We start from the raw sequence: 26,835 nt of genomic DNA, 5'->3' as shown, positions 1-26,835 counted from the left end.
TAGTAAATTGGATTGCTAGAGGGTTTACAACTCGACTAATGCGGTCGAAATTCTTGCACATGGTTTCATAACACGCTGTGTAACGTTAGGTGGTCACAAAATCTGCACGGTTCTCGTTTATGGAACGAGCGAAACGCATTTGGAGAACGATAGTGCGTTGGCGAACGACGCGAGACTTAATTACACTCTACCTGGATCTACGCGTTGGTTAAATTGCTATTAGCGGTTCCAGGAATCTCCAATATCCCTGTAGAACTCGGAGAAATTTTCAAATTACAATACTACGTGAAATGATTCGTAATATTGGAAGGCGATCTGTCCAACGAACAACGCGAGGGAAAACGAATCGATGTGATCCCGGATTGGCCTGTTCTCGCCTCTGACTCGGAATTTTATCCGGAAGCTGAGGTGTCATTGTTGAACACGGAAACCAACCAGGCGTCGACACCGTATGTCATCGGTTTACGAGAAACAAATTGACAGTCCTGAAGCTACTAGCAGTGACTACAGATACAAGAAGACTGAACATGCCTTTGACGCAGATTCAAGACACCTCGAAAACAAAGGCATGTCCAATCTTGTTGGATCTGTAGTCACTGCCAGTAGCTTACAATCAACGCGACGACGAACAAAGACGTCTCGAATCGCTTGCCAACTTTTCTATGGTTACCTATTCTCTTTCCACCAGGACAACCTTGAAGCCATCAACGAACATCATCGTTGCTCGATATCGAACCTTTTGGATCACCGCCAAATCGATCCCTCCAACTACCTACATTTGATTTCATACGATGATTCCACCTCGTTCCAAGTACTACTTGGTGTACAAAGTTCAGAATGTTAATCAAATATTCTAATTCTTCTGGAAATAAAATAATATCTATTGTTTTGGAGAAGGTTCGTAACCCTCAAAGAATATTAGCACGACACTACTCGTCCCTCACTTTCAATTCCGACACGATACGCGCCTCTTTAACCACTTGATCCAGTAAATCCGAAATTCGTGACTATACATTGGCCCGCTGGGAATTCCGTTCAAGATACTTCAACGTAGAAACGGGTCAGGGACTTGGTGCTTTAAACGCGAGAAGCACAATTGGGGCGTCCGAGGATTACCATTTACCTCTTTAATTACAGAATTAAAGTGGATGGGATATTCTTTCCCCGGATGAAATCCACGTTAACTCTCCCAAGAAATACATATTTCACTAGCATTTTTCTGCATAAAATTCACCTGCGCTGATACAAATTATCCATCGACGAGAAAATTTGTGTACAAATGTAATCTAGAATCTGTAGCCTTATCTGGTTCCCAACTGTCGGTTATACCTACGGTATTTATTCGAAACCACCAGGCCAATTTTCGCGATTATTTGTCGCCGTTGGTCGGACAGGAAAATATTTTCCCGCTCGGAGGCTCGATTCGTCAAACCGTTTGAAAATCAAGCATCGCGAAATTTAACATTTATCCCCTGTCCGACTATAAATCTCCCGAATCGTGAATAATACGTTGCTTCGATACCATTATCGCCACGAATATTGGGATCGACGGCTATTTCTCTCGCTCTCTCTCTCTCTCTCTTTTTTTGAAAACGAGTAACACAGCGGTTGGTCAATTTGACGCTTCGATTAAATATTCCCTCGACCAAAAATCACGGACGTTTTCATACAGAAATCAATTCCTTTTTTTTTCGTTTTTCATTGGTGATATCGATCGTGTTCGAAATATTACGTTCAACGGAAGGAGGATAAACTTTCTGAATTTCTTCCTACGAAGTTAAGGACAACTGATTAAAATGAAGGTTCTGCTTCTTTTTAAATGAAACTTTCCAAGAAAGAAGAACGCGAAGATTGCAAAGTAATCGTCGTTTTATTACTTCAACGGTTTCCATGCTGTCCTCGCGAAGAAAATGAAATGTCCTGGAAGCAATGATTGCCGACCGGAAACAGCTACGAAGCCCCGTTCGCTCAGGGAAATTACAGAAAGGAGATAACTGAACAGATTACTGAACGATGATTTCGTCGTTAGTTTGCGAAATAGCAGGTAGCCGAAAATTTAGAACCGGACGATCCATTATAAATCGAAGAAAGCAATTTTCGTCGTCTCACGATGACCTTTCACGTTTTACCCTGAAAACGGAGCTTAAAAACGTGGAATCACGTCCGGTCCGGACTTAAAGATTTCTTATCACTGAAAGCAGGACTTTTGCCTATTCAGGCGAGCATAGTTGACGTATTTTTCGACAGTAAACCTACTTTCGTTGAGGGAAAGCTGAAAATCCATTTCGTTTCCCGCATCTCGTGTCGTTCGAAAGCATTTACAAGCCGTTTCGCGGATTCCGCGACGCGCACGAAACTTTTCCTCCTTCTAATATCCTCTTTCGGCGTGAAATCGAGTTTTCCCTCGCAAATCGAGCGTATTTTCTTCCTCGTAAAAAGAGCGTCTCTGTTTTTCATGGTTGACGCGAGGATACGTTACCAGCTTCGGGCAAAAAGGGATATCAATCTCGCTGTTGCGAGACGCACGAATTTTTCCTAGAAATTTTGACAGGCGGGAAAGCGTATCTCTACGAGAAACTTATTCGTCGAATTATAAATGATAACTTTGTTATGAAATTCAATTAAACTACGATACAGTGTTTGGTTATAACTTTGCAGGGCGTACAACGTATTTCTAATTATTAATCGGATTGAAAGTTTCGTTCGTTATCGTGTTACGATAGTTAAAGGGTAATTTTAATTAAAAGCATAAATGGAATTTAATGAAATAATTTACTCAAAAACTATCGTACAATAATTTTTTTTTATATACGTATTCCTTTGATATAGCAAACACTGAATTCGGTCAGTATAAAAATCCAACCACGTTTCGACAAAGGAGTTGAATGGTAAAGGAGGTTTCTCGTTGTACAGAGGACACAGGGGAACGTGTACTAGCACCGTAAACACTGTCTCGGCTGTGTATTACTTCCTGGAGAGCAGGACAAAGTAATCGACGGGGTATGGAGGGGTGGATGTCGCCATAGAACATCGGCCTCTACGCTGTATGCACGAACCCGCGGACAAGCAAAGTTCTCGATAGTGAATTATGGCCAAACCGTGTCTCGAATTCGACCCCTTCATTCGGAATTCTGGCCCCGTCTTCTTTCAGCTGCTTCGTGGTTCGACTGAAAACGTCCGAACAAAACTCGCTTCGTTGTTCGTCGCTTAATTCCCTTTCGATTCGCTACTTGTTGCGTTAATTCGCTGCTTCCTTCGCGTGTCCCCTTCTTCTGAAAAGTTTTCTCTTTCTCTAGAAAGTAGAATTAACGACCATCGAATGCGTAAATTCTAATTTTGGCATCGGTCGAGTTGTTACCGAAGCCCGAAATCTAATTATCGCGGGAAAAAGTATAATGTCTGACCAAGCGCTGACTAATACTACTTAGCGCTAGTTTCCAGCAGAAATTCCATAGCGCGCTTCGTTTTAATTATATTATATTTTCATTATGTATCGTGGTTTCTACCTTACAGGACGTACTTTTTATACTTAAAATTTATTTGAAAATAGGGGTGGGCTTTAAAATCGAATAAGTTGAAATAAAAATATCAGCGTCGAAGCTCTACGACTTCAGGAATCAAAATGACATATTTCTTGTAGCTCGATCAGTATCGTTGAAAACTCGATCTCCCCATGGCCACGATCGATATATATCTAAATATCGATTCACGTTTTCCTTCCAGGAACCCGAACGTGATCGATCACCATAGTCGAAACGACACGCTGCTGCCTGCCAGCCGGGAGAAAAGCCGTTTCCGAAGTCTGACATGGGATCAATACGACCCGGTGCATCAGAAATACCTGGAGATCGGTGAGTGACCAGCATGAAATCACGTTTTCTATTCGTGCAAAGTACTCTCTCTGCTCGCTCTCTTAACGCGTATATTTTTGTCTGGTCGGGGGTGGGCTAATTAAGCTGGGAGGCTTTGCAAGCGGTTGAAAAGCGAAATAATTTTTCGTCGCTAACGTAGGTAATTCGTGGAAGAATCGCGTACGAGTCGAATTAACCGGAATCAAGAGGCTCGTGGCCATGCGTGGCAACGAAAAGAAAATACGGCAAGGGCTGGGGGGGAAAAAATGAAGTGGCCTGGCAGAAACGGGAAAAGCCAGGCCAGGTTGGCCATGAAGAAAAAAAAACACAGCAGGGGAGAGTAAAGAGGAGAAGGACTTTTCCGCGAGGTCATTTTTATTTTCAGTCGGCTGTTGAGCTCGCGGCAGATGACGTGAAAAGAAATCCTTTGACCTGAAAAAGAATTTGCGGCCTTTTTCCGCGCCGGTTCTTCACCACTTCTTTCTCTCCTCTTTCTCCCCCTGCTCCTCGTTCTTTTTCTCTTTGCTGAACGCGCGTTTTTTTACCGCGTAACGTTACGACGAACACCGGCATAATTTCCATTAGCATTTGAAGGCGATGTGAAAGCGCTAATTAAGCTAATTAGGAGTGCTTCGTGGCGGCGATGCTCTTGATGCGCTGCACGGGATGAAACGGACACGGCGTACACGTGAAAATTTAGCGTGTTAATTGAAATAAAAAGATAGAAGAAATGGATGTGCCGGTTGGTGTAATCGAGACAGTAGAGGCTGAATTTTTAACTCCTCGTAAGTGACCGGAAATATTCGTTTAATTAATCTCTTGAAATTAGACTGTTCATTCTGTGCTCGTGTAAACGCGTGAAGATGTTTCGTTGAATAGGAATCTCTTTCAGGTCAACAAGTTCCATTTTTTTTTTCTTTCTGATATTCTGGGATTTATACATGAAAAGTAGAATTTATATGAAACAGAAAAGTTAAACTGATATCGTATCAAGCGATGAATAGTGTCAGGAGGATACAATTAAATAACGCGTTTCCTGTTTATTCTTGAATCGGGTTACGTTTACTAGTAGCTGGAATATTGATTGAGCAAAATAAATACTGCTGTTGATGCATTAAATGCTAGCTGCAGTTTTCCTGTTTATCTTCGAAGTAGGTCACTCTGGCTGTCGAGCAGGAAGAATAAATACTGGATGTTAATGAGTTTAGTAGCCCTTCCGTCAAACTGGGTCGATTCGACTATATTAATTCAACTATGAAATCGGATATCGTCACCGTTCATTAATGAAATGTATCTCGGGTATAAACCTTCGTAGCTTCTATAATTTTCATTTCTTTGATAAATTTCCTTCGGTTATTTCTCCCAGAAAAATAATAGAAAAATTTGGAAAAATATAATTTCGTTACACGTATTCAACTTCACTGTGGCATACAATAAAAATAGTTTTACGTCGAAACGGGGTCACTGAAGGATCTTAAAATAGATAGGAAGAAAGGAAGAAAAATTTCAGCTTGTTATATTAAAATACCACTATTCGCTGGTAGTTCAGTATTTCCTGAATTCCACACGCTCGATCCACTAAAGAAACGAATAAAAAGGAAAACCAAGAAGATTCCATCGATCGACAACAAATCTGGAAACAGATCACCGACAGTTTACGAACGATTCACTGGCGTTTGGTATCGATGGTTGAGACAGGAACACAGATAAAAGTGGAACAGACACGAGGATAACACGCCCACCGTTTCCATTTCTCAGAAGGTGGTGAAAAATCACGGGGAAAACGATAGCCCGCATTCTTGCTACGTTTCTCGATCCAGCGTGGGGCGATACGAGAAAAATGGGCCGTGAAAATGGACCGGAAGAGAAGCCAGCAGCCTGGCCAAGGCCTGTGATTAATTTTTTTTTTTTCTTTTCCTTTGTCTTTCTTATCTTGGCCGAATGAACGCCTCGGGCCGTTGAACTGGGAGGTTCGTTACCAGCCTCGCCAAAGAGGGACAATCCCTCGTCGAAAACGTGGCTTCGCCGTGTACCCGGGTAACTTTGTTTTCGTACACGGCCGTCGTGTAATTAATTTAAGGACTTCTGAAGGGACGATGACGTCGTCGAGGCGAATGAAACCACGGTAATGCGGCGAATGGCTTTTGCTTTCCACCCAACTGCAGCTTTTGTTCGAGTTATTCCTTGAACTTACCAACAATTATCTGCTTTTCGATGGAAAAGCAAAGATGAAAATTATCCATCACATATTTATGACGATTGGTCAAATAACGTGTTTGTTGATTGATTATTCAACACCTTGTTGCATATTACTTCATCAGAGATTAGATTTTACGTGACCATCGCTTATCTCCGACGCTCAAACACGTTTCAACATCGATTAAGAGGCTGCCAATTTCCTGTTCGCTTGTACACAAAGGCAGGATCAACCACAGGACTAAAACAACAGTCGGCCGCCATAATTTACTTGTAGTACACGTCCCAACCGTTTTCCATCTTCTGCACTCGCTGCACGTAAGCAAACTCCTTTAACCATCCACGAAGCAAACTTCCTCGAGATCCGCGACTTTATTACGTTTGCATTGCTCCCGACTAAGGAGAGATAAATTTTATCCGCAATCGAACACGGTCATCGTGTTGTCGCGAACAATTTTGCGAAACACGAGTGTTGTCGAGGAAAGCGAAGATTCACTTTGGGAACTTTCAAGAAATAATTGAACGATACTCGGAAAGTTCTCTTCCTAGGTCAAATATTCGCCGCATTTAAATTTGAAGGAACTGGGAAATACGGTCAAGTCTACGCGAAGGTAATGGATGCAAATTCATTTCTAAGTTTCGAATTAAATTTCTGTGTTTAAATAAGAGAAATCTCCATGTATATATATATATATATAGCATTTGCTATGGTAATTGAAAATTGTACTTGGCAATTGCTTTACCTAAAATAATCAATTGCATCTCAACCATAACAAATCCATCAGTTCCCTGATTAAATCAATCGTATATTTTCCTGCGATCCTCCCTTACGATTAATCGTCGAACCCTTCTTTTCTCCCCATAGAATTATTTATTTCATTTCCATGAGGGATCAGGGGATGCTAAGGAGCAGGCAACCCTCTCGCTCGAAAATATCGCTCGCCATTCTTCCATTTCCCTTTCCCATTCGACCCATTTTCCGGCTGTTTTTCTCTGAGACTGGCACGATCCAGCAGGTTGAGGTTTCCAAGTAGGGGTTGACTGGGAAGAGGACGATGCAGATTGTACAGATGCGGCGAACGCGTTGGCGTGTAGTTTGCAAACAACCGAATCTGCTCCTCCTCTTACCCATAGCCTCTGTTTCGCAGCTGCGGCACACGACACCCCCCATTACGCGATCGTGTGCGGAACGACACCCCCGTTGAGAAACCGGTAACTACGGTTTCTATACCCGGACACGAACGCGAAACGACATTCCCTGACAAACTATTCCTCGAAACAAGACACCCCCGATTCATTCGTTCGATCGACCAACGGAAATTTTTCATTGTTACAATTCGCTGATGTGTCAGTAAAATATTCGTTAAATCTGTTATGTTTTTTATAAATCCATGAATACAATTCGTCTTTTATCCCCGAACTGTTTTCACCCCGTTTAATCACAGACTGTCGATCAATCGTATCGCAAAAAACATTCGTTGGAAATACTTTTTCCCCTCGTATTTCCGCTCGTATTATGTTATTCGAATATATATGTATGCGCTGAACGGCACGCGAAAACGGTGATTTATTCGCGTCGGTGTAGGTAAAACCTGGTCGATCGGTTCAGCCCAATGTTGGTGAATTATTTTTCTCGATATTTACGAGCGCAACGAGAGAATTTTTGATCTACTTTAAGCGAGCGGAAGCGTTTTGCGGTCAAATACCAATGAAAGGTTTACACTTGGCCATACCATTCGTTTTACTATTCCTTTCGTGAAATACGCTCGGAACGTTCGATACATATTCTATGTTTCCTCTCTTTCAACTTCCCCTTCGACAGCCTCCCTCGAGTGATATTCGAATAATTTCATTCTCGAGCGTGTTATTCAACGTTCTGGCATTGCTCCACAATACAATTCTCACGAATCGTTCAATTTTCCACGAACGAGCAAAGTAAAATAATTTTCTACGGTTAGTTGAAATTGTTATATCAGCCACGTTACTGTCGTTCAAAGAAAACGGTCGAATCTCGTGGTTTTCCCGAGTAGAAATCAATCCATCGGTGATCGTCTCGCGAGCAGCCAGCTAGGGAAACCGGTAATCGTTGTCGGAAGCGGAAAAAGAGCTTAAAACCCAGCCGTTATAGCGGAAGCCAGTGAAAACGGTGTAGTAAAGGTTCGTTAAATGCGAGTTCACCGTGCAGCCATCCTACAACATTTTCTACCGTTGCTCGAGCTTTTACGAAGTGAGAGAAGCTCGACCGCCAAGAGAACGGCGGAAGTCGATAATCGCTTAGTCATGAATCCAAAATTGCGCGGGAATATTTCGCCATGGTACATTTGCGAGGAACGCGATTCACCGTCAGATAATATCCAGCCTCCTTTTGGATACTTTTTATCCTCTCTCTCTCTCTCGTGTTTTTCTTTTCCCCCTATCGATGGATTGTAAAAATGTACACCGTTCCCGTTTTTCCGGAAGAATTTCGTCAGCGTGTATACTGAATATAAATAACCCATTTTCTTGTCGCAAAATAGATCCGCAACCGCGAGTTCAACGAACGACGCTTCGGAAGCGAAGTGTTCCTACGGACAGAGACAGAATTGCGTCTCGTTTGGCAACAATGGTAGCTTGGAATGAAAGCTTTCGCCACAATATGTTATTAAAATTCACAGGGTGAAAGGTTTACTTCTAATTAAAAATCGTGCCTCTATACGCTTCCAGCGAAAGAAATTGTACGCTGGATAATTGTCGAACGAATAACGAGTTCTGTTTCGTCGCCTCGACGTTCAGAAAATCCTTCCACGTTTCTGTCATCGACCGTTTCATCGTCGCGAAAGATTTTCCCAATGAAAGAATTGTTCTCTGAAAGTCGAGAGGAGTCTATGAAAAACAGTAGCCGATTCGAATGATGCTTTTTCGAAGGGAAATTCTCGAGGGTGTAATATCGTAATTCAAAGTGGACAATTTTTCGAAACGACGACACCGAATCGAAGCAAATTATGAGCGAACGCTTTATCGGCTTGATCGATCACGCCTGCGGCTTCGATATCGGGGGATGGTATCGAAGCCGGATTAACGATAACGACTGACACAAGCCGAACTGTACAACTTCCCGTCGTTCGACGACATCGATTTATAATCGGAACTTTTATTAAACATTTCCAAGCACGGATAAAAAGTGAGACAATTGAACGATAAAATGTTTATCCATTTAATATATCATTTGATTAATTGAGTAAAAAATTTTAGATTAGTCGATCGAATAGTTAAATTACTGTAAAAATTATTAATCATCCGAGAAACTTTGGAAACAGGAGAGAAATCCTTACGAATTCGTTCTCGGAAGTATTCGAAAAGTCCATCGAACGAATAGGAATCGGAGTGGAATTTAATTCTACTTAAACTCTGCTCAACGTGTCTGTCGAGACTGCAGGTACGGTCTGGAATTCGCTGGAAAATTTCTATCAAAGTGTAATTTAGGTTGAGGTAGCTAAGCTCGTCCCTGTCTTTTATTATGTTATTTGTGATAACAGGAAACCGTCGAGTTTCCAGCAAAACGTTATACAAATGACCGTAATTTCCTTTCCTTCAAATCATTTCAACCGGAAGATTGTTTTCCATGAAAAGTTCAATTCGAACATCGGGAGATAGAGACAGAATTGATAATTAATGTTTCAAAGAAACGGAATTTCACGATGGAGGAACTTTCTTTTTACTAGAATATGATTCCAATGACTCTTCCAGAAGCAATATTGAACTTCCGTGCAAAAGTTTCAGCTCTGATTTCCGCGACTCACCGGGTAGGCTGTTTAATCGCATAAATTAAAGCCGTTCATCGTCGGGAAAACAAATTTGCGGAAACTTTGATTACGTTAAACAATATCGTGCGTGTTTGCCGGTGAAAAACTAATTTAAACTCGAATCGACTACATTTGCCTAGCATGTCGGAGCCGTTTACTTTGAATCCCATTAAACAAATTCGTTCGCTAACGAGGTGACGCGAACGGTATCAACATTCGAATCCCTAAAAGCAATCTCGTGTAATCGAAGAAAATGAGGAAAGTCATTATTCGCTTAAAGAGCTTGCAATTCTGTAAAGTTTACCGGGGTAGAAATAAAATTTTAATAAAACTAAAGCGGGGTATGCTAGGAATTATTTGCATGAAAAAGAATTCCGCAAGGTATCGACGCGAGTTTCGCTGAAGTTTCTCTTAAATCTCTCCCCTCTTCGCTGCGTTTCCAGATTTATTTGGCTGATTACCGAGGGAAAGTTTCACTTTGCATAAGGTAGCCCCCCGAATCGGCCGGAATAAACTTTTGCCAACTTTTCTCCTCGCACTTTGTAAGCTGAATCCATTAGACGGATCCGAGTAGAGACTGATATAGGCGCGAGTTAGGATCCAGCCCTCTCTTTATCCCAGCCCAAACAGAGAAATATCCGTGAAACGGAAGAGACTCGACGATACCTCTTACGCGGAAACTTTTCCACCTACAAACATTGTCGTCCAAACGGCCGACCATAAGAAAGTTGTTGCCGTTCTGAGTATGGGGAACTTTCCCGTCTGTTCGCATATGGTTTACAACTAACGGGATCGACAAACTTTCCCGACAGCCTAACACGCGTGCGTGTATATTGTTTCCGGAATACGGATTTGCATTCTCTGCACCGAGTCACCCGGCTGCTTAATTATAGATTTATGAAAGTGTAAGTTGTTGGCTGGAAGTTTCTCAAACTGCCGGCTGAATTAAGGTAGAAGTGTTTAAAGTACTGTTTTGCAACTAAGCGGACTCGAATATATGGCAGAGTAAATAAATTATTTTAGTAGCTTAATAATGTTCAAAATAGGTGCACCTTTTTGAGGGGGGCTTTTAGTATTTGATTAAACTTTGGAAGTTAATTAAAATCAATGAATCCCATCGGACTGGTAGATCGGTGTCGTGGGAATGAAATTTCAACCAACGTCACCTTCGATATTTCATAATAAATTAAGTAAGTTCGAGGGTGGTAGCTTTTCGGTCACGGCTCGACTAATCTCAGTAAGAGCAAAGTCCCAAAGCTTTTGGAAACTTCGACAGGATAGGAAGTTGGTGTTTAGCGCTTTATACGCTTGCGATAGTCTTTGCCAGAGTACTCGCAATCTTTAATCCCAAGAGGAGCGTTCGAATAGGCGAATCCGTTGACTTCGTTTCCTTTGACTTTCGTTCAATACACTTTATCAAACTTACCAATCAAGGATCTTCGTTTCCTTCTATTTAATCAGCGGATCTAATAAAAGTAGTACGACAAGAGAAACGCTTTAGGCAACGAAGAGAAAATGAAAAAAAATATATATAGAGGATAAAAAAGATAGCAGGAAACAGGAAGGATGAAGAGCGGAAGCTAGTGGACGTTGGAAGAATGCTGTTAGAATTTACGTGTCACTTGGCGTGATACATCAGCCCGGGCGAAATACATCGCGGATGCCCGTGAACATGGGCAGAAGGGCGGAGGGAAAGGGCTATTTCGAGGAAGAGAGATCGGCTGCATGTGCAACGGATGGAGATGTGGCAGGATAAAGCGTACGTAGTAGAGCACGTAGTAATTCACGGGCGCACGTATGCGTGGCCTAAGTGATACTACGTGACGATTTATGTCGGTGCACACGCGTGCGTGACGTCTGGTAATGCCTGTGCCTCGTTCCGTTGCTGTACGCGAAATCGCAGCGATAAAACTACGCGAAATCCCGAAAAGAAAGAAGAAAGGAACCGTGAAACGCTTCTTTTTTTCATTTTTTTATTTTTCTTTCTCTTTCCTTTTATCCTTCGGTCCTGATGGAATCACGTCTGCCTTTTGTTGAACTATTCCGCTCGAACAAGTGGAGGATGAAAATAAGATAAATTACAATTCTTTTTCTTTTTTCAATTTTTTTTTTATTAATGTTTCTTGGTACAAACGAAAGATCTTTTGATCTTCCAGCATATACAAAGTGCGTTTCATTACTAAAGCTTATACATCCCTTTATAGAACATAAGTTTTACGGTTTCAAAGATAATCCTCGAAATGAAAAATTATAGGTCGATGGTAAAAGGAAAGAAAACATCGTCACATCCTCGTAAAACATATCAACATTACTCAGAGTCTATTCTAGCAAATTACGAGCTCCATTCGCCGCTTTAACCATCGTTCGCCGGCAGCCTTTACCTTCTCGAAAGAAATCCAGTTTGTTTCCTTGCTTGATGGAGGCACCAGTGTAATAACGTCGCGTGATGCATCGAGAATCCTCAGAGGGATGATAAAGCATCTAAGCCTCTTGTACCAGGGGCGCATTAAACTATAAAAAAGAGGGCGAAAGTGAAATTAAAGTGGAAAAATGAAATTAAGATCAGGAAGAAAATTGAAAAAGCACTTACTAAATGTTATTAAGATTATCCTTTGAATTCTGTACGAAATCGACTCGGTTATATATCGAAGCCTGTTCACCGGAAACTCGTCGGAGGGTAGTCCACTTCCGTTTTCAATGTTCTCCTCTCCTAAAAACAATGAAGCGACGCGGAACTCGAGCGAGAAGAGATGGTGTTAAGGTACTTCGACAAATACGGGCGTGCGAACCAAATTCCCTTACACGAGTAGTTGAACCGTTCCTTTCCGTGCCAGACTCACGAACCAACCCCCCTACGTACACATCCTCTTAACGGGGATGAAACTAATGCACGTGGGAATCTGGCCACATTACGACAGCAAGCGTGGAAGCGCGTACCATGGCTGAACAAATGGATCAGAACACCGGCTAAATCGTAACGGCATCGTACGTTCTTGAATCTATTGATACATCGATTGATTTTCGTTTCACCCATTTCGTCCTTTCTATTTCTTTTTTAATCCAAACTTATAAACCTATCGTCGAGAAAGCAGTGTACTGGTTTAAACACGTACAAAGTTAAGGGGAGTTTGTAATCCGAGAGAGACAGAATATAGTTGAAATAGAAGGTTTAATTGTTGCGCTTGAAAATTATTGGCTGGAAGGTTTAACGGTTTAAAGTAACGTTGTTGCAGTTGCGCGCGTAAATTATAGAACGGGGAAGTGCTTACGAAGCTTCCGGTGGATTACTGTTCAGTCTGTTGCTAAACTGATAGGTATCCGTAGCTGCAATAAAATATTGCAACGAAGTCAAGGAGTGTTTTCTACGAAAATTTCATCCAGTTCGACTGCCGCTGAAAAATTCATAATGAAGTCAGAAATGGTATCGCGTGAGTTGCAAGGACAGGAACGTGTTGCCTATGCGCTTAGTTCGAAAGCAGCTGTCGATGGTTACATGGTTTTCCACGAAAACTTAACAACAAAGTTAGGCAAACCTAAACTTGATACCCACACCATCGCATACCAAAAGATACGGGCACATCCTGCACACGGTTTACTTTTATTTTTATATAGCAAAGTTCCAGCAGGAAACTGCCAGCAGGTTAAACGTACCGCGAACTAAGAACTTCCTGAATAAACGGCTACGAGATAATAATAAGAAATATTAAAACGACTTCGAGCTATTTTGTGAATTACAACCAACACGATTAAGATCATGTTTACTTAGCAAACATGACTCTCTGCTAGTTGTTCCGTAATCACGAAACTGTGAGTGTACTTACCTCTGTTAATTCTGTTTCGTGGGAGTTATACCCGCGGTGTAAACAGAAATTTATGGCGGAATAATTGACGAGCATCCCCACGAATAAATACAACAGTTCCCGTAGATCATACGAGTGGAATGACCGGCGCGACGGGGCTTAGTCAAGCAGTACGTGTACACAAGGAGTGACATATAGAATTATTGCGCGTACACGGATGACAATGTGAGTACACGTTTACCGCACGTGCATGTTAACCCTTTCTTTCTTGTCGGAACGAAAGAATACCTGTATCTTTTTTACAAAAGTGCACTTGTATTATTTGATATATCGACTAGTAATTACGATGTAGCGAAATATTCGAGCTTGATGTAAATTGAACGATTTCGTTGATCGCGCGACAATTGACGTGCCACAAGAAAGTAGCAATTTAGCTGACCTCGCGCGTCCAAGTTGTATGAAATTGTTTCAAACGTATGCCAGGCTTCCCGTGTAACGCTTCTCTCGCACACGGTATACAATCTACAGCTACATACGTCCGTAAACAGGCAGTGTCTAGTTAATTTATGCTCTGACTATATCCACGTACACGACTGGAATACCGAACGGCTGCCTGCATTACATAAACTCGCAACACGCCACATAGGGACAGAACCGATCGTAAAGGGTGATGGAAACGCACTCATCAGTACCCCACTTAACCTGGTTGATGCTTTAACTCGGCCAATTTAATCGTCGACTTTTGATATTGAAAATCGATCGTTCATAAGATTTCTTCGTGATAAAATTAGCCTGGCAAATTGGACGGAAGAACGTTGATGAGTTTCTTTTTTTTTTTCTTCTTCTTTTTTGAGTTGTAATTGCAGTGGAATATGAAATATTTCTTCTCTCCGTGTATTTTAATCATTTGATTAAACGATCAAACGAAAATCTTATTAGCTCTTCTCAAAGAATTTGTCTCTTTTCGTCTCTCTTTCTGGATGACCGAGAACGATTACAGAGTTTCACCGGCTCATGAAATTCATCCATAATGCAAACACCTTTTTCGGAATATTTAAGATCCAACAGGATAAGTAATCGCTCTTGAAAGTGACAAGGTCGACGGATTGCATGGCTATCGATTTCTACTTAGAAGAAATTTCAAGAGGGTCGTTGAAAGACGTATTTTCATTTGAAACACTTAACCGGGTTAGTGTCTGCTCGTCTCATCCAATATTCATTTGAACCCCTTGGAAAACCTTAATTCTAAGAAGTAGTCAGATCCCTGTCCGAGATCTTCAAGAATTACGGTCTTATCTTGCATGAATTTCGAGGTATTCCATATTAATTCTGTCTCGTCTTGCATATATCAAAAATTGAACATTGGAGACACAGGATGGTCGGTGCTGTTCGTTAATTTAAAATTTAAATCTTTCACGTGTCGGCCAACTGAAACGCGTCCAAAAATTTCTCGAAAAATTTAGCAGCTGCAGCCGAGTAGATTAGACGGACACGTAGCTTGTTTCGTCGTCAAAAAAGCTCGAGAGTGTTTTAACGGAAGCACGTTTGCGCGAAGCTCGTTCGTATCTCGAGCTGTAAATTAAGAAAGCACGCGGTCAGGATGAAAAACTTGGCAAACGTTGCCAGGATCAAAAGCTTCGAAAACTTTTTCCTCTACTGCTGCTCGTTTAGACGTCAAAATTTTTAATTCTAAGCAATAATAACGTTATTATTGCTACTACTGGGACTCGAAGGTGGCTATTTTAAGAACAGAATTTTGCAATCACTTTGACATTCATTTAGACTACTGGAACTTGAAAATTCATCGCGTTAAGAGAGGAAATCGGTTTGAATTCCGTCTCGCAGCTGTTCGGTCTCGAGCCTCGAATTTCACGGCTCGCTGCGTCGAGCTTTACTCTTCGCTCGACCGGCAAACTTTTCGAGAACGTCCCCTTGAGTTGCTCCTGATTCCAATAAAAGCTGATCGAACGTAAATTAACGGTCGCTCGCTATTCGCACAGATGATTACCGATTTCATGTGCAAATATCGTCGAAAATCTTCAACGTTTTACTTGTACACAAATCCGTCAAGATTTACCGGTGAATGATTAAAATTCCAAAAAAAAATATTCGTCGAGCGTGAAGCGTTCGTTAAGCTTTATCACCAGGCTACAGTAGACTTTTTAATTCCCCGTTTTAACTGTACGTACGTATGTGCAAGTCTCGGCAGCCACGGTTGACAATGTAATCTTAATTATTTCCACGTGGAGAAACGTGAAAGCCCTTCGTCACGGCTTCATCCCCGTTGACGCGAACACGACGAGTTCCCTATAACAGCCGCTAAGCCAGCTCGTGGGCGCATTAATTCTTAACGCCAAATTGGCATCGCATTAGCGGTGCTCCGTCACGGTAATACCATGATTAACTGGGACACACCAGAACCACCAGAGCCATTCGTTTGTCCCGGCGGTCGTGCTGGAAATAATGGAACGTCCCGATGTGTAATGTGGATTCATCACTTTACTGCTCGGATACTTCGCTGCTTTACCTTCCTTCCTGTAAACAGCGACGAACAGTAAAATGAAACTAGGATGACGTTTCGTGGCCACCGCTTCGTTACTCCCCTACCACCCCTTCTGACGAATCGAAACGATGACGTTGATCAATTTAAAATTGTCGAATCGATGAGTATATGAAAATTACCAATTTTTTGTGGCAAATGAAATTTTAAAATCTGCTGCTGTTTGTTGAAGAGCATCCACTTTTGGATGCTCGTGTTAAATAAAAGGAACAATGAAATTTGACGAGAGCCCTCAAATGTTGGAGAGAACTCGGCATTGTAATCGTTGTCAAATAGTTTCCAAGTAGGCAACGAAAAGAAAAAAGGAAGCTTGGAAATTTGGGTAAAAACAAAGGACATTTTTTGTCCATTTCATTCAGAATAAATTGAATGAAACGACGTTTACGCGATTTTTCCTCCTGTGTGAGAGAAAAAAGAATTGAGTTGAACAGGCTGGTCTTCTTCAATTTGAACACGTTAATTAAAATTGCATTTTATGATTGAAAATATGCGTGCACGCAATTTCCGAGGAAAATTAAATTCGCGACGCAGCTCGTAACAGAAAGTATTGCATAAACGAGAAAGGCAGAGGGTTGATGACAAGGATATTTTGTTCTGGGAATCGCAATGAAAATGAAATCTGCCAGGTTCCGAGCTTTGTTGCAAACAAGCATGGAATTAAAACTGTATCTCTCACTTTGTCGGAAAATAATTGAATCGTGCCAGCTCGTTGCTGTTTACTCGAAACGGATCGCGTCAATTTGTTAATTAACCCTTCCTTCACGATATTTTTGCCCTACCTCCTTTCCATCGCGATTAACATTTCTTTATTACCAGTGCCCATTATTTCTATTAATTTAAAAAAGCGACAAAGCTTCCTTCGTTGTACGGATAAACAGTATTCTATCGCGAGCGTGGAAAACGGCGCAATTTAAGCAGAGTAAAGAATCGAGGCAGAATGGAAAATGTTCATTCATTCGTTCGCTACGATTTTCCAGCTTACGTCGATCCATTATCGCCCGTTCCTCTCGCAACGTTGCATTCGCGATAAAGAATTCAATCAGCTCAAAGTAATTACAGGATTTTTCATTCAGCGTTCGATGTCAAAAACAGCATGCTTTGTTTCATTACGAGCAGATTTCTGGATTGAAAATAATAATACAATTTTATTATAAAAACGTGTTCGAATAACAAATTATTCCCTTTTACACGAAACGTAACGAAGGAAAGGAAAATGTGAAACTTAAGGATTCTCGAATTAGTTTCCCTAACGAAGTTCCTGTTTCCACCGTTCACGTGTAATGTACTTACTCACTTTTTCATTCGAGGAAAAGAAAATTGCGGTCGAATTAAAGTGAAGTATATTAAACGTTAGCACGTACACGTGATATAAAGCCGGTTAATTAAAGCTACAGAACTTGCCGATGCCGTAACGGACCCCTTTTGCAGTTGTTCCTTTGGGAAACTTGGAAACGTGTTAGCTGCATTTCGTATGCACCGAGAAAAGATATTAAACTATTACTTGGATGATTTGTTATGGTAGCTGGCGCGAAAACTTTCACGAATTCTAACAGCAACGACCACTCGATCACTGTCGACAAAACTTCCGGCTGTTTAATGTACTTTCCTATCGGCTGCATAGTCATGGATACGATTCATTTGTTTCGTTTTTATGAATCGATGCTGAAGGAAAAGTGTCAAATTTTAAATTCTTAGAATCTTCTTTCTACGTTGAAACATTGATCGTTCCTTACTATAGAAATCTTTTTTAATAACATGCAACCCATACACGTAATTTAGTAGGGGCGATAAGGTACGGTGCCACGAGCTGACAAAGTATAAAAATGGAGGGCAAATATAATAAATTTCCAAGCCGGTTTAAAGCTAGGCAAAGAAGATCAACGCCCAGAAATGACACGAAAGAGAAGCCAGAGAGACCACGTAATTCTAAGTTCGCCGGCGATACTTTCTGCTTATCTCGACCACAGAGCCAGCCGTCCGCCATATACGTCGTTACGGAAGCCGCACTTGAACGGTGACAAGAAACGACCACGTTAGAAATACGATTTCACTGGCACGGGTTATAACCGACCCGTCGTTTCCCCCTGTAAGAACATGGAGATTCCGTTTGCGTATAACCACGCTGGTGGCTTAAAACAGGAACACCTGGGGGATGCTCGTGCGGTGTATGGTCAATTTCCTACCTATTCTCGAATTCCCTCGTAACGTCGTGGACGATTAAAACGGAATATTTGAGCATCTCCTGGCTCGCTAATCGTCCATATCTCCTGACCGACACAATTCCAGCCTTATCTCCCTCTGACGAATCCTTTATGGTAACCTCTTTAAAACAAAATTACCATTATTTTTTAATATCACACCGTTCGCTCGCATTTTAATCTTATCAAGCAACGAAGCGAATGAAATTTGGAATTTCGACGAAATTCTTGATATCCAATAATGCCTGTCAATCCTGGTGTCCATTCATTCATTTTACTGACCCTCGTGTACGCTGTAATAGGATAAGCTATGCTTCCACTGCAATTAATCGTCACTCTGACGATGGTCTTGGCCGAATTCGTGGTCGACACGAATTCCCTCGAGTTCTTCTACCCAAGAATTCGACTCTCGTACCAATAATCGTGCACTGCTTTTGCCATGTGTTGGACCGCATATAAATCGACCCGGTTCGAAAGGGATGCTCGCGTGAATTGGGGCGAATCGCGATTACACAGGGCTGCAGTTGGATCAAGTGAACCGTGCAGCAGGTAGAAATTTTCGATGGTCGTGTAATTATAAAATTTTAACGAAATCCAAAGTGGCAAAGCAAGGAATCCGTCTCGAGATCCGTCTCTTTCAGAAGTAATTCGGAATATAATTTAATTCTGTTCTAATCAAACACATTGTTGAAGCAATATCGTGTTGCAGTTATTCGGAGGAATGTTGCAGCAAGATAATTGCCGTCGAATCCGACAAATCTTGCGAAATCTCCTAGTTGGAATTCACGATTTCTACTCTTGGGAAATGTGGTTCTGTTTGGACATAACTTATAGCTTAACTTGCGTTCTTCAGAGATAATTGGTTTAGTAACGCGTGCCATAGAAAATTAATATAAATTTATAGAAGCACGAGGAAGTTCATTTCTGAAAGCATTCCACTCGATTGGAATCGTGTGTATTTTTGTAATTGTTTCTACTTTTTATCTTTATACCACTCGATCGTAGGAAACCTTGATCTTCGAAAACGGGTCAAACCCTTAATCCCCTTTCGTTTAGTACTCGACATGCAAGCTGAAGCTTGATCGTTGACGCAGCGATTATTCCAACACCCTCTCGACACGTATAAGGCATTTACGAAATCATTTCGAGTACACACTGCTGGAAAATTACATATTCTCGAGGTGAATTCGAGACAGCTTCAACGAAGATTCACCCCAAAATTTCCAATGCTCTCGAGAGACTTTGAAACTTGCATAATCACTCAAACGTTTATTAACTCTTTCGCCGTGTTATATGAGGTGTAATGACATCAAAATGATTGGAAAAATTTAATTGATTACTTATTTTAATTCCCCTGTTGCTCGACATCGATTCGACGGACGCGTGTATACGTATGTAGCGATAGGGTTAATTAATTTCGAATCAATAACCATTAGCGTCAGAATGAATTCACTTGCGAAACGCGTACGATAAATTAATAAAAATTGTTTAAGAACTCTGTTCCACAGAAATGATGTAGAAAAATGTTGGTCGTTCTGGATCGAAAGAGTCATAAATTTGTTGGAAATCATAGACACTTCAGCCCTCCAATGAAACATCTTTCCTCGACACGGCTCATTTAAGCAAATCACTATCCACCCTGAAATCATCCTTCACCCCATGCTCGTTTTTCTTTTCTCGTCTTCGTAAAGGGGCGATTTCACAGGAAACGGTTACCAATTTTGCCGAAAGAAAAAGTGACAAATAACGTTCTTTCCCTCTGTCTTTCATCCCTCGTGTAAGGGGCATTGAGATCCTTAAAGCTCGACGCGATAAAGCATCCCCTAATAGACGATACGCCCTCTCTTCGTTCTCCCTTCGTTCTCCCTTCGTCTCTTATTCTCTCAGAAATCTCTTCCTGGTTACTCTCGTCACGAAAGATAGCTTAAGTGTTCCTCATTTCGTATTATCAAGCATGATCGATCTAGAAATCGCTTTACTCCCCCACTTTTTTTTTATACCCACCGTGTGTTTTGATTCATGAACAAGTGATATCGAGTGTATTGGAAAAATTTTCTAAAAATACTCACGATGTTTCCAATCGAAGAAGGGTTAAGTGTATCGCATGAAACGTACTTACTTATACGATAGACGAGACAGTAAACGATCGTACATCATTTTGGAAAGCATAAATCTCGAGGAAATATACAGCACATTAAACGATCATAAACCGCGGGATAAGTATCGATCAAACAATCGATAAAATACCAATCGACTTCCGTCGCGAGGGTCTTATAAAGTTACCTATGATTTAAGTAAACGCGACGATGGCGAGGCTCGTAAAAAGTGTTCATTGGAAAACGCTTTGCCAGTGGTGGCAGATGGTGCGAAAACTCAGCGACAGCGGAGGTTATATTAAAGAATTTTTATCAGGCAAAGTTTTTACCATTCGTGTGTGTCATTCTCACCCTGTATATATTTTAAAGGTGTCAAAGACGAATACAGAGGAGGAATAAAAAGTTCAGGTATCTTCGGTTTGCAATTACTGAAAGGTAGACGGATTCTTCAGCTCGTTCCACGATTAAAAAAACCGATTCTCACCCCCTTTGCAATCGAAACGACGATCGTCATTGTAGCCGAGCTTTCTGTCGAGAGTTTATTTCAATTTCCAATCTAATAAGAAATTCTTTCGCAACTATTCCACCCCCATCACCCTGTCCTCCGCGCAACCTTTACCCCCAAGTAAATTTCTCTCACCCCCCTACTCATCGTTACCTCGGCAACCATCTTTCTCTTTCTTGGAACCTCTTACCCTGTTCGAGGTGTCGCTATCACTGGCTTCCTCTACTCCACTGTTCCACCCTCTCATCCCTTCACCTTTTACACGACTTATCTTCCGCTATCGGAGACGGTAACCCTCCGAGTCTCGTATCTTCTCGCCGTTTCTCAACATTCTAACCCCCTCCTCTCCGACCCTTCCTCGGCACTACGCCGTGCTATTCTATTCCTCATTTGTTCGCTGGAGTTTCAGGAAGAAGTGAGGATATCTTCGACAAGCATAATCGTGCCCCTCGGGCGGTGATTATTTCACGATCGAACGTCACTCGTTCTTTACTTTATACACCCTTGTCAAGCTTGACGATCTTGAAGGAAAAGTTGAAAGTAGAATATAAATTAATCCTTATTTAGTTTTATACAATTTCGTGGAGTTTTGTCAGTTTATGTTAGAATAGAATCGGCAAAATTGGCTTAATTTCCGTCATGGTGTTTTGCCGCTCACCCTACCCTATGGGGTACCACGATAGACCATCTATGCGAACTCTGTTTTCTGATCGTGTCTGGGAACATAAAGAGAGGATCCCGTTTACGTAGGAAATAGGTTTCTTCGCTGACGACACGAACCGTGATCGGTGTATCGAATTCGGTATTGTTCCTTGACTACAGCTTGCGTGTCAATCTGTGTTTTCCACATTTCTTTTGATTTTGTAGACATTGCTATAATTACTGAAAATACGATCGTTTCACGATAAGCACCGTTTCATCATCAGACGCAATTAACGAACGAAATGTTTCTTTTTCCTTTTCCCTTCGTCGAAACCCTCGAGCTTCGGCGTAGGCTTAATGGACACCCGGGACACTTTCAGCCTCGAAACTCTGGAGGGATTTATTTCCCAACGTCTGCGTGACTTGGTCCAGGAGAGGCCATTAGTGTCGAACAGGAACGGAGTGTAAACATGTTATTCGAATTCCGTTTCCTTCATATCCGTTTCCAAGAGACGCCGCCACCCACTTGCTCCTGAGGACCTTCGCTTCGTAGCTCGATCAAGGCGACGAAATAATCATGGAAAGCGGGAAATTCAGGCTGACAGAAACAGGGCAAGATTTCTCCTTCAGACGGGGAAGTTCGCTCCTTCTGCAATGGACCTCTAATTACACCGTCCAATAACCAATTAGCGTATCGTATTCACCGTATTTATAGTCTTTTAATAAAAGAAAACTTGTGACCCGTGAGAAATTCATTCTTACCAGAAAAAAAGAAAGGAATAATCTTTGGAACGATAAAAACACGAGCTCGTCCTCGATTTGACGTTTAATTTCTGCAGATTATCGCAACCGTAAAGTGTTACGAGAAGCCGTATCTTCGCCCCTTTGAATTCCACTTTAATCCCTTCTCGTCCATTGGCCAAGACTTGTAAAATGATTAAATCAACCGAGAAGCTACTACTCCGCTTCTTTTTCACCCCTTTCCTCTTCGCGTTCTCAGCAAGATGAAAACTGGCGCAATAGGACACGAGAAGATTTCTAACGGCGAGAGTACGCGACTTAGTCTACGAGCAAGTAAAAAGGAACTTCCAATTAGAGAAGTAGCGAGTCGAGTTCGCCCCAAAAACCACAAATTAGCGGTCGACGAGGTTGGCCAGCATCTCGGAGAACGGGGCAATTCTTTTTTACTTTCTTCCTGTAAATTGAGACGAAAGCTAACCGGCTCTGTCTAACATTAATTGTTGACAATATTTATTGAACAATGCGATATCACTAGGGAGAGTGAAGAAGAGAAATTAGGTCGAGTGAAGAAGAATCATAATTTTAACGACGTTCGAAGATTAAAATGGAGAACTGCTTTCATTCTAGATAGCAACACCGTCACGTAGTAGTTCGGAAAAAGCAATCGGGAATTCATCTTCGCTGCTACTAATTTTCATCCTTCGAGCATCGATTTTTTTTTTCTACCAGAGATAACGACTACCGTCGCGAAAAGAAACGTAGTATCTCGAAGCATGCTCACCCTATCATAAGAGAAACGCGATCTCTGGAATACCCATGGGTCCCATTACCCTCGTTCCTTCGCATCTCTTTCCTCCTGCTGGATTCGTCGTGGCAAGTCATTCCTGACTCACAATACTGGCATCAGAATTCCCCTTGGGTCGCCAGGCTTATCCCGTTCCCGGAAGCAAATTGGCACGAACGCAAATCAAATCGCAATACACTAACATCCAAAAGTATTTTGTCACTTCTGAGTTAACAAATATCTGTGTCGAATTGCTGCATACAAAAATGGCTCCAATCTGCATTTCAAATATTTTTGACATAATCGATTCTGATATCCTGTTACCTAAAATATTTGCATTTATTTAATTCGACGAAGGATAAAACACTTTTGAAGGGAATTGTACTCGAGATGAAGGCTTCACGACCGCGCATAAATCAGCTGGTTCGATCGATCGGTATCTTCAAGTGGTTTTTCCAAGAAAGAGAAGGTAAGGCTACGTTTTTCTTCCCCTTCTCGACCGATATCAACCCTTCAGCGACAAAGGGAACAGTGGAGGAAAGTGGCGAGATGGGAATATAGGTGGAAGGAGGGGTGTACGAAATTGGAGGAAACCGACCCTACGAGATTGAAGCAACCCCCGTGACCCTGAAACTACCTCGACAATTACCGCAAATGCGAATGGGTCGTCTACGTGACATCGTTGTTGGCCAACAGATCGGTTGTCCCTCGAGAAAACTGCGTTTAACGGAAGGGATCTGGTAAAGCAGGGATGTCGATAAGTGAATCTTTCCTTATGTCTTTTTTTTTTCACCTGGCGGATTCGAAATAAAAATTCTTCGAAACGAAGATAGCTCGAGCGTTTCTTCGCCATCGACTTCGCGACGATGTTCCAAGGGTTCTTTTATTTTCAACCACCGAGTCCAAACCCCGAAACACTTTATTCTAATGGGACGCCTCGGACTGGAAGTCCCTACTGTCGTTGTCATTTAACGCACACAGCCACGAGCGATAACAGTTTCCACGATGCGCAAACCCCTTTGAACGCGCAATCTTATGAATATTACAATTTGCCATCGTTCTTGGGAAACGAGTTCAATGATTCCGTGATGTTCAAGGGGAGGATCACCCTCGTGCTTAATTTTCATAAATTCAACATTAGGCAAAGCCCTCGTAATATATCAAATATATCATTAGTAAAATTGTAGAGAAAGTTCTTAAAAATTTTTAAATAATTTTGTAAAAAAAAGAGAAACGAATTTGCAAAAATTTTAAGTACACGAGTATTTCTTGACGAAGGTACTTTGCTGAAACAACGATAAGCCAGTGAAATCCCTAGAGGCAGGAGAAAGGATTCATAAACATGATATCTTAAAGGATTCGCGACCAACTACTCGACTTTTTATGGGAAGCTCCGTCGCTCGTGAACGGGATATCGCATGAAAGTTAAAGCAGCCGTGCAATTATCGAGGCAGTTTAGCGGTCTTAAAACGGTTATGAAAAACACGACCGTAAAAAAGGGGGAAAAGCTGAAGGGGAGAGAATGGTGGATGAAAGGAAAGAACGGTGAGTCGAGAGGACAAAACCGAGAGCAATTCGCAAGTCGACGGTCGTTTACGGTGGCGTGTAACCGTTTTCACGGATTTCGACGACGATTTCGCGGCTCTCAGCCTCTATGGTTTCGCAGTCCCGCATTTCCGTTAATAGCGACAACTCGAACTATAATTCTACCGGAAGCTGTACCATTGCCAGAGGACTGTAGACTTCTATTGGTCGACGACACTGGCAACGATTGCTCGCGGGGAACATCCTCGTTGTATCAATTTCCACGGCAAATCGTCTCCGTTGCATCGTCATCGGGTAAAAGAAAACGATGAGATGAAGCCATTTTCATTCGTTATTTTTTATGCTGAATCGCAGAAAAATTGTAGAACACTGTGGTTTTGAAATATCATTTATTTTCGATTGGTAAAAGATTTGAAAGATATCAAAGATCTGCCGAAAGTGTTTCTAATAGTGCGAAAGTATTGAGAAAAGGTTGGATCGAATAGACGTCTTCGAAATACGATTCGGTCTCTCTGGCTGAGATTGCATTTTAGAATCAGGAACACTTTGTCGCCGAGAAGAAAGACGAAATTGACTGAGAATGCCTTCTTCTTCTTCTTCTTCCTTTCTTTCTACTTCGCGATTTGCACACAATACGTGGCACCAAAGGTCTGCTTCAACTTCGCGAACTGAAGAATTGCTTCTTCTAGTCCTGAGACATAGGGAATATTTTACTTTTAATAGATTCTAGGTCGTTGTATCAATGTTGGAAAAAACCTGGGGAACGTTTTACTTCTCTCCCACGATGAAATCGTATTTCAAATCTTACGTAATATCCAGGAAGAACGCGAAAGCACAGTCGTGTTTAATTAACGAGGTAAGTCGGTTCTTCTTGGCCAGGGGCTGTTCGAATTTAATAAAAGCACCCTCGTCCGGTGACCGCTTGAAAAATTCATTAGAAAAGCTGCGAATTAAAGGAACGATTTCATCTTTACGGAACACTTTGTATTGAACATTTTGTTAAGATTTAATTCGTATAAAATTTCGAATCACTGAATAAACCACGACGAGGAACAATTTCCGATTCTCTCCACAATTCCACCTCAACTATTCGTTCAGTTTCAAACTCCCCGGACTGGAGAGAAACATCTGAAATCCATCGCTTCCGACAAAAATTATAATTCCCTGCGGTAACCAGCACCAGTAGATTCGAGGAAAATTCGCGGGGATAAAATGAAATCGAGCTTCTGGTTGCCCGAGGAAATTTTTTATTTTGCAACTTTTGTATTTACCAAACTAAAATTCTAAAAATTCACGTACCGAAATCACGATTGACTCGATCGTGTTTCTTTAGGGTTCAGAAACGACCCCTTTGGCGAACAGTTTTCCTCCCCATCGATTGGGGATACGAATACCAAGGAGCATACGAAGAATCGAAAGACTATAGAGGGAAAAAGAGGGAACAAGAGGTTTTTCGAGAAGCTGCCAGCTGAAATACGAATGAAAGCTGGGTGTAGACGGGACGTGGGTGGTGAGATTTGGAGGGGAAGTCGGTGGAAGAGATGAAGCACATCGCGACAGAAGCAGAAGAAAATACCATGAGACATGTGTTGGCATTTATGCCACGACTTATCTACTGCGATGGCTTTCCTTCGTTTTATTTCCACGCCAGACAACCGGGATATTCTCGACGAAAACTCTCGAAAAGTCGAGAGAATATGGCGACTGCCGACGAAAGACGTCCTTTAGAAGTTTTAGCGTGTCTTAAAAGAATAAGTCGTTAGGTCGGTTGTATATATGTGAAATTCTGTGTATATATATACAGGGTGTCCTGGGTTATTTTATCGACTGACATGTCTTCTCAGAACGACGTTAGAGTTTCGTTGTTATCGTGAAAGATGCATGCCTTCTTTCTTACCGAGTCTCGTGAGAATGTTTTTGACGTAGTTGCCTCTCTTCCCATGGAAAAAGAAACTTTTCTGATTCCTAGTGCGATGTTTTATTGTTTCCTTTTTGTTGAAGCTTCTTCAGAATTTAATAATTAATTTTGATACGTTGGAGGAGAATTTCTTGGACGTCGAGCTTAAAATACTTAAGTAAATTGGATATCTCTCTTAAACTGATGCTTATTTCCTTGGTTCGAATCTAAGGGAAAT

At 41.6% G+C, this 26,835-nt stretch overlaps 1 protein-coding gene across 3 annotated transcripts in view; it reads left to right on the top strand.

Annotated features, from left to right (window-relative positions):
* LOC114874032 (neuroligin-4, X-linked) overlaps window positions 1-26,835 on the top strand; it is a 205,587-nt gene that overhangs the window by 171,707 nt on the left and 7,045 nt on the right. For all 3 annotated transcript variants that reach the window (XM_029182921.2, XM_029182924.2, XM_029182923.2), the window contains one exon: window positions 3,724-3,851. In XM_029182921.2, the coding sequence (XP_029038754.1) occupies window positions 3,724-3,851 (128 nt within the window). The remainder of the gene's footprint in view (window positions 1-3,723; window positions 3,852-26,835) is intronic.

Source organism: Osmia bicornis, chromosome 7 (genome assembly GCF_907164935.1).
Source record: "Osmia bicornis bicornis chromosome 7, iOsmBic2.1, whole genome shotgun sequence".
Lineage (NCBI taxonomy): Eukaryota > Metazoa > Arthropoda > Insecta > Hymenoptera > Megachilidae > Osmia > Osmia bicornis.
Note: the sequence above shows the minus strand (reverse complement) of the source record. Positions and strands in the feature narration are given on the sequence as shown.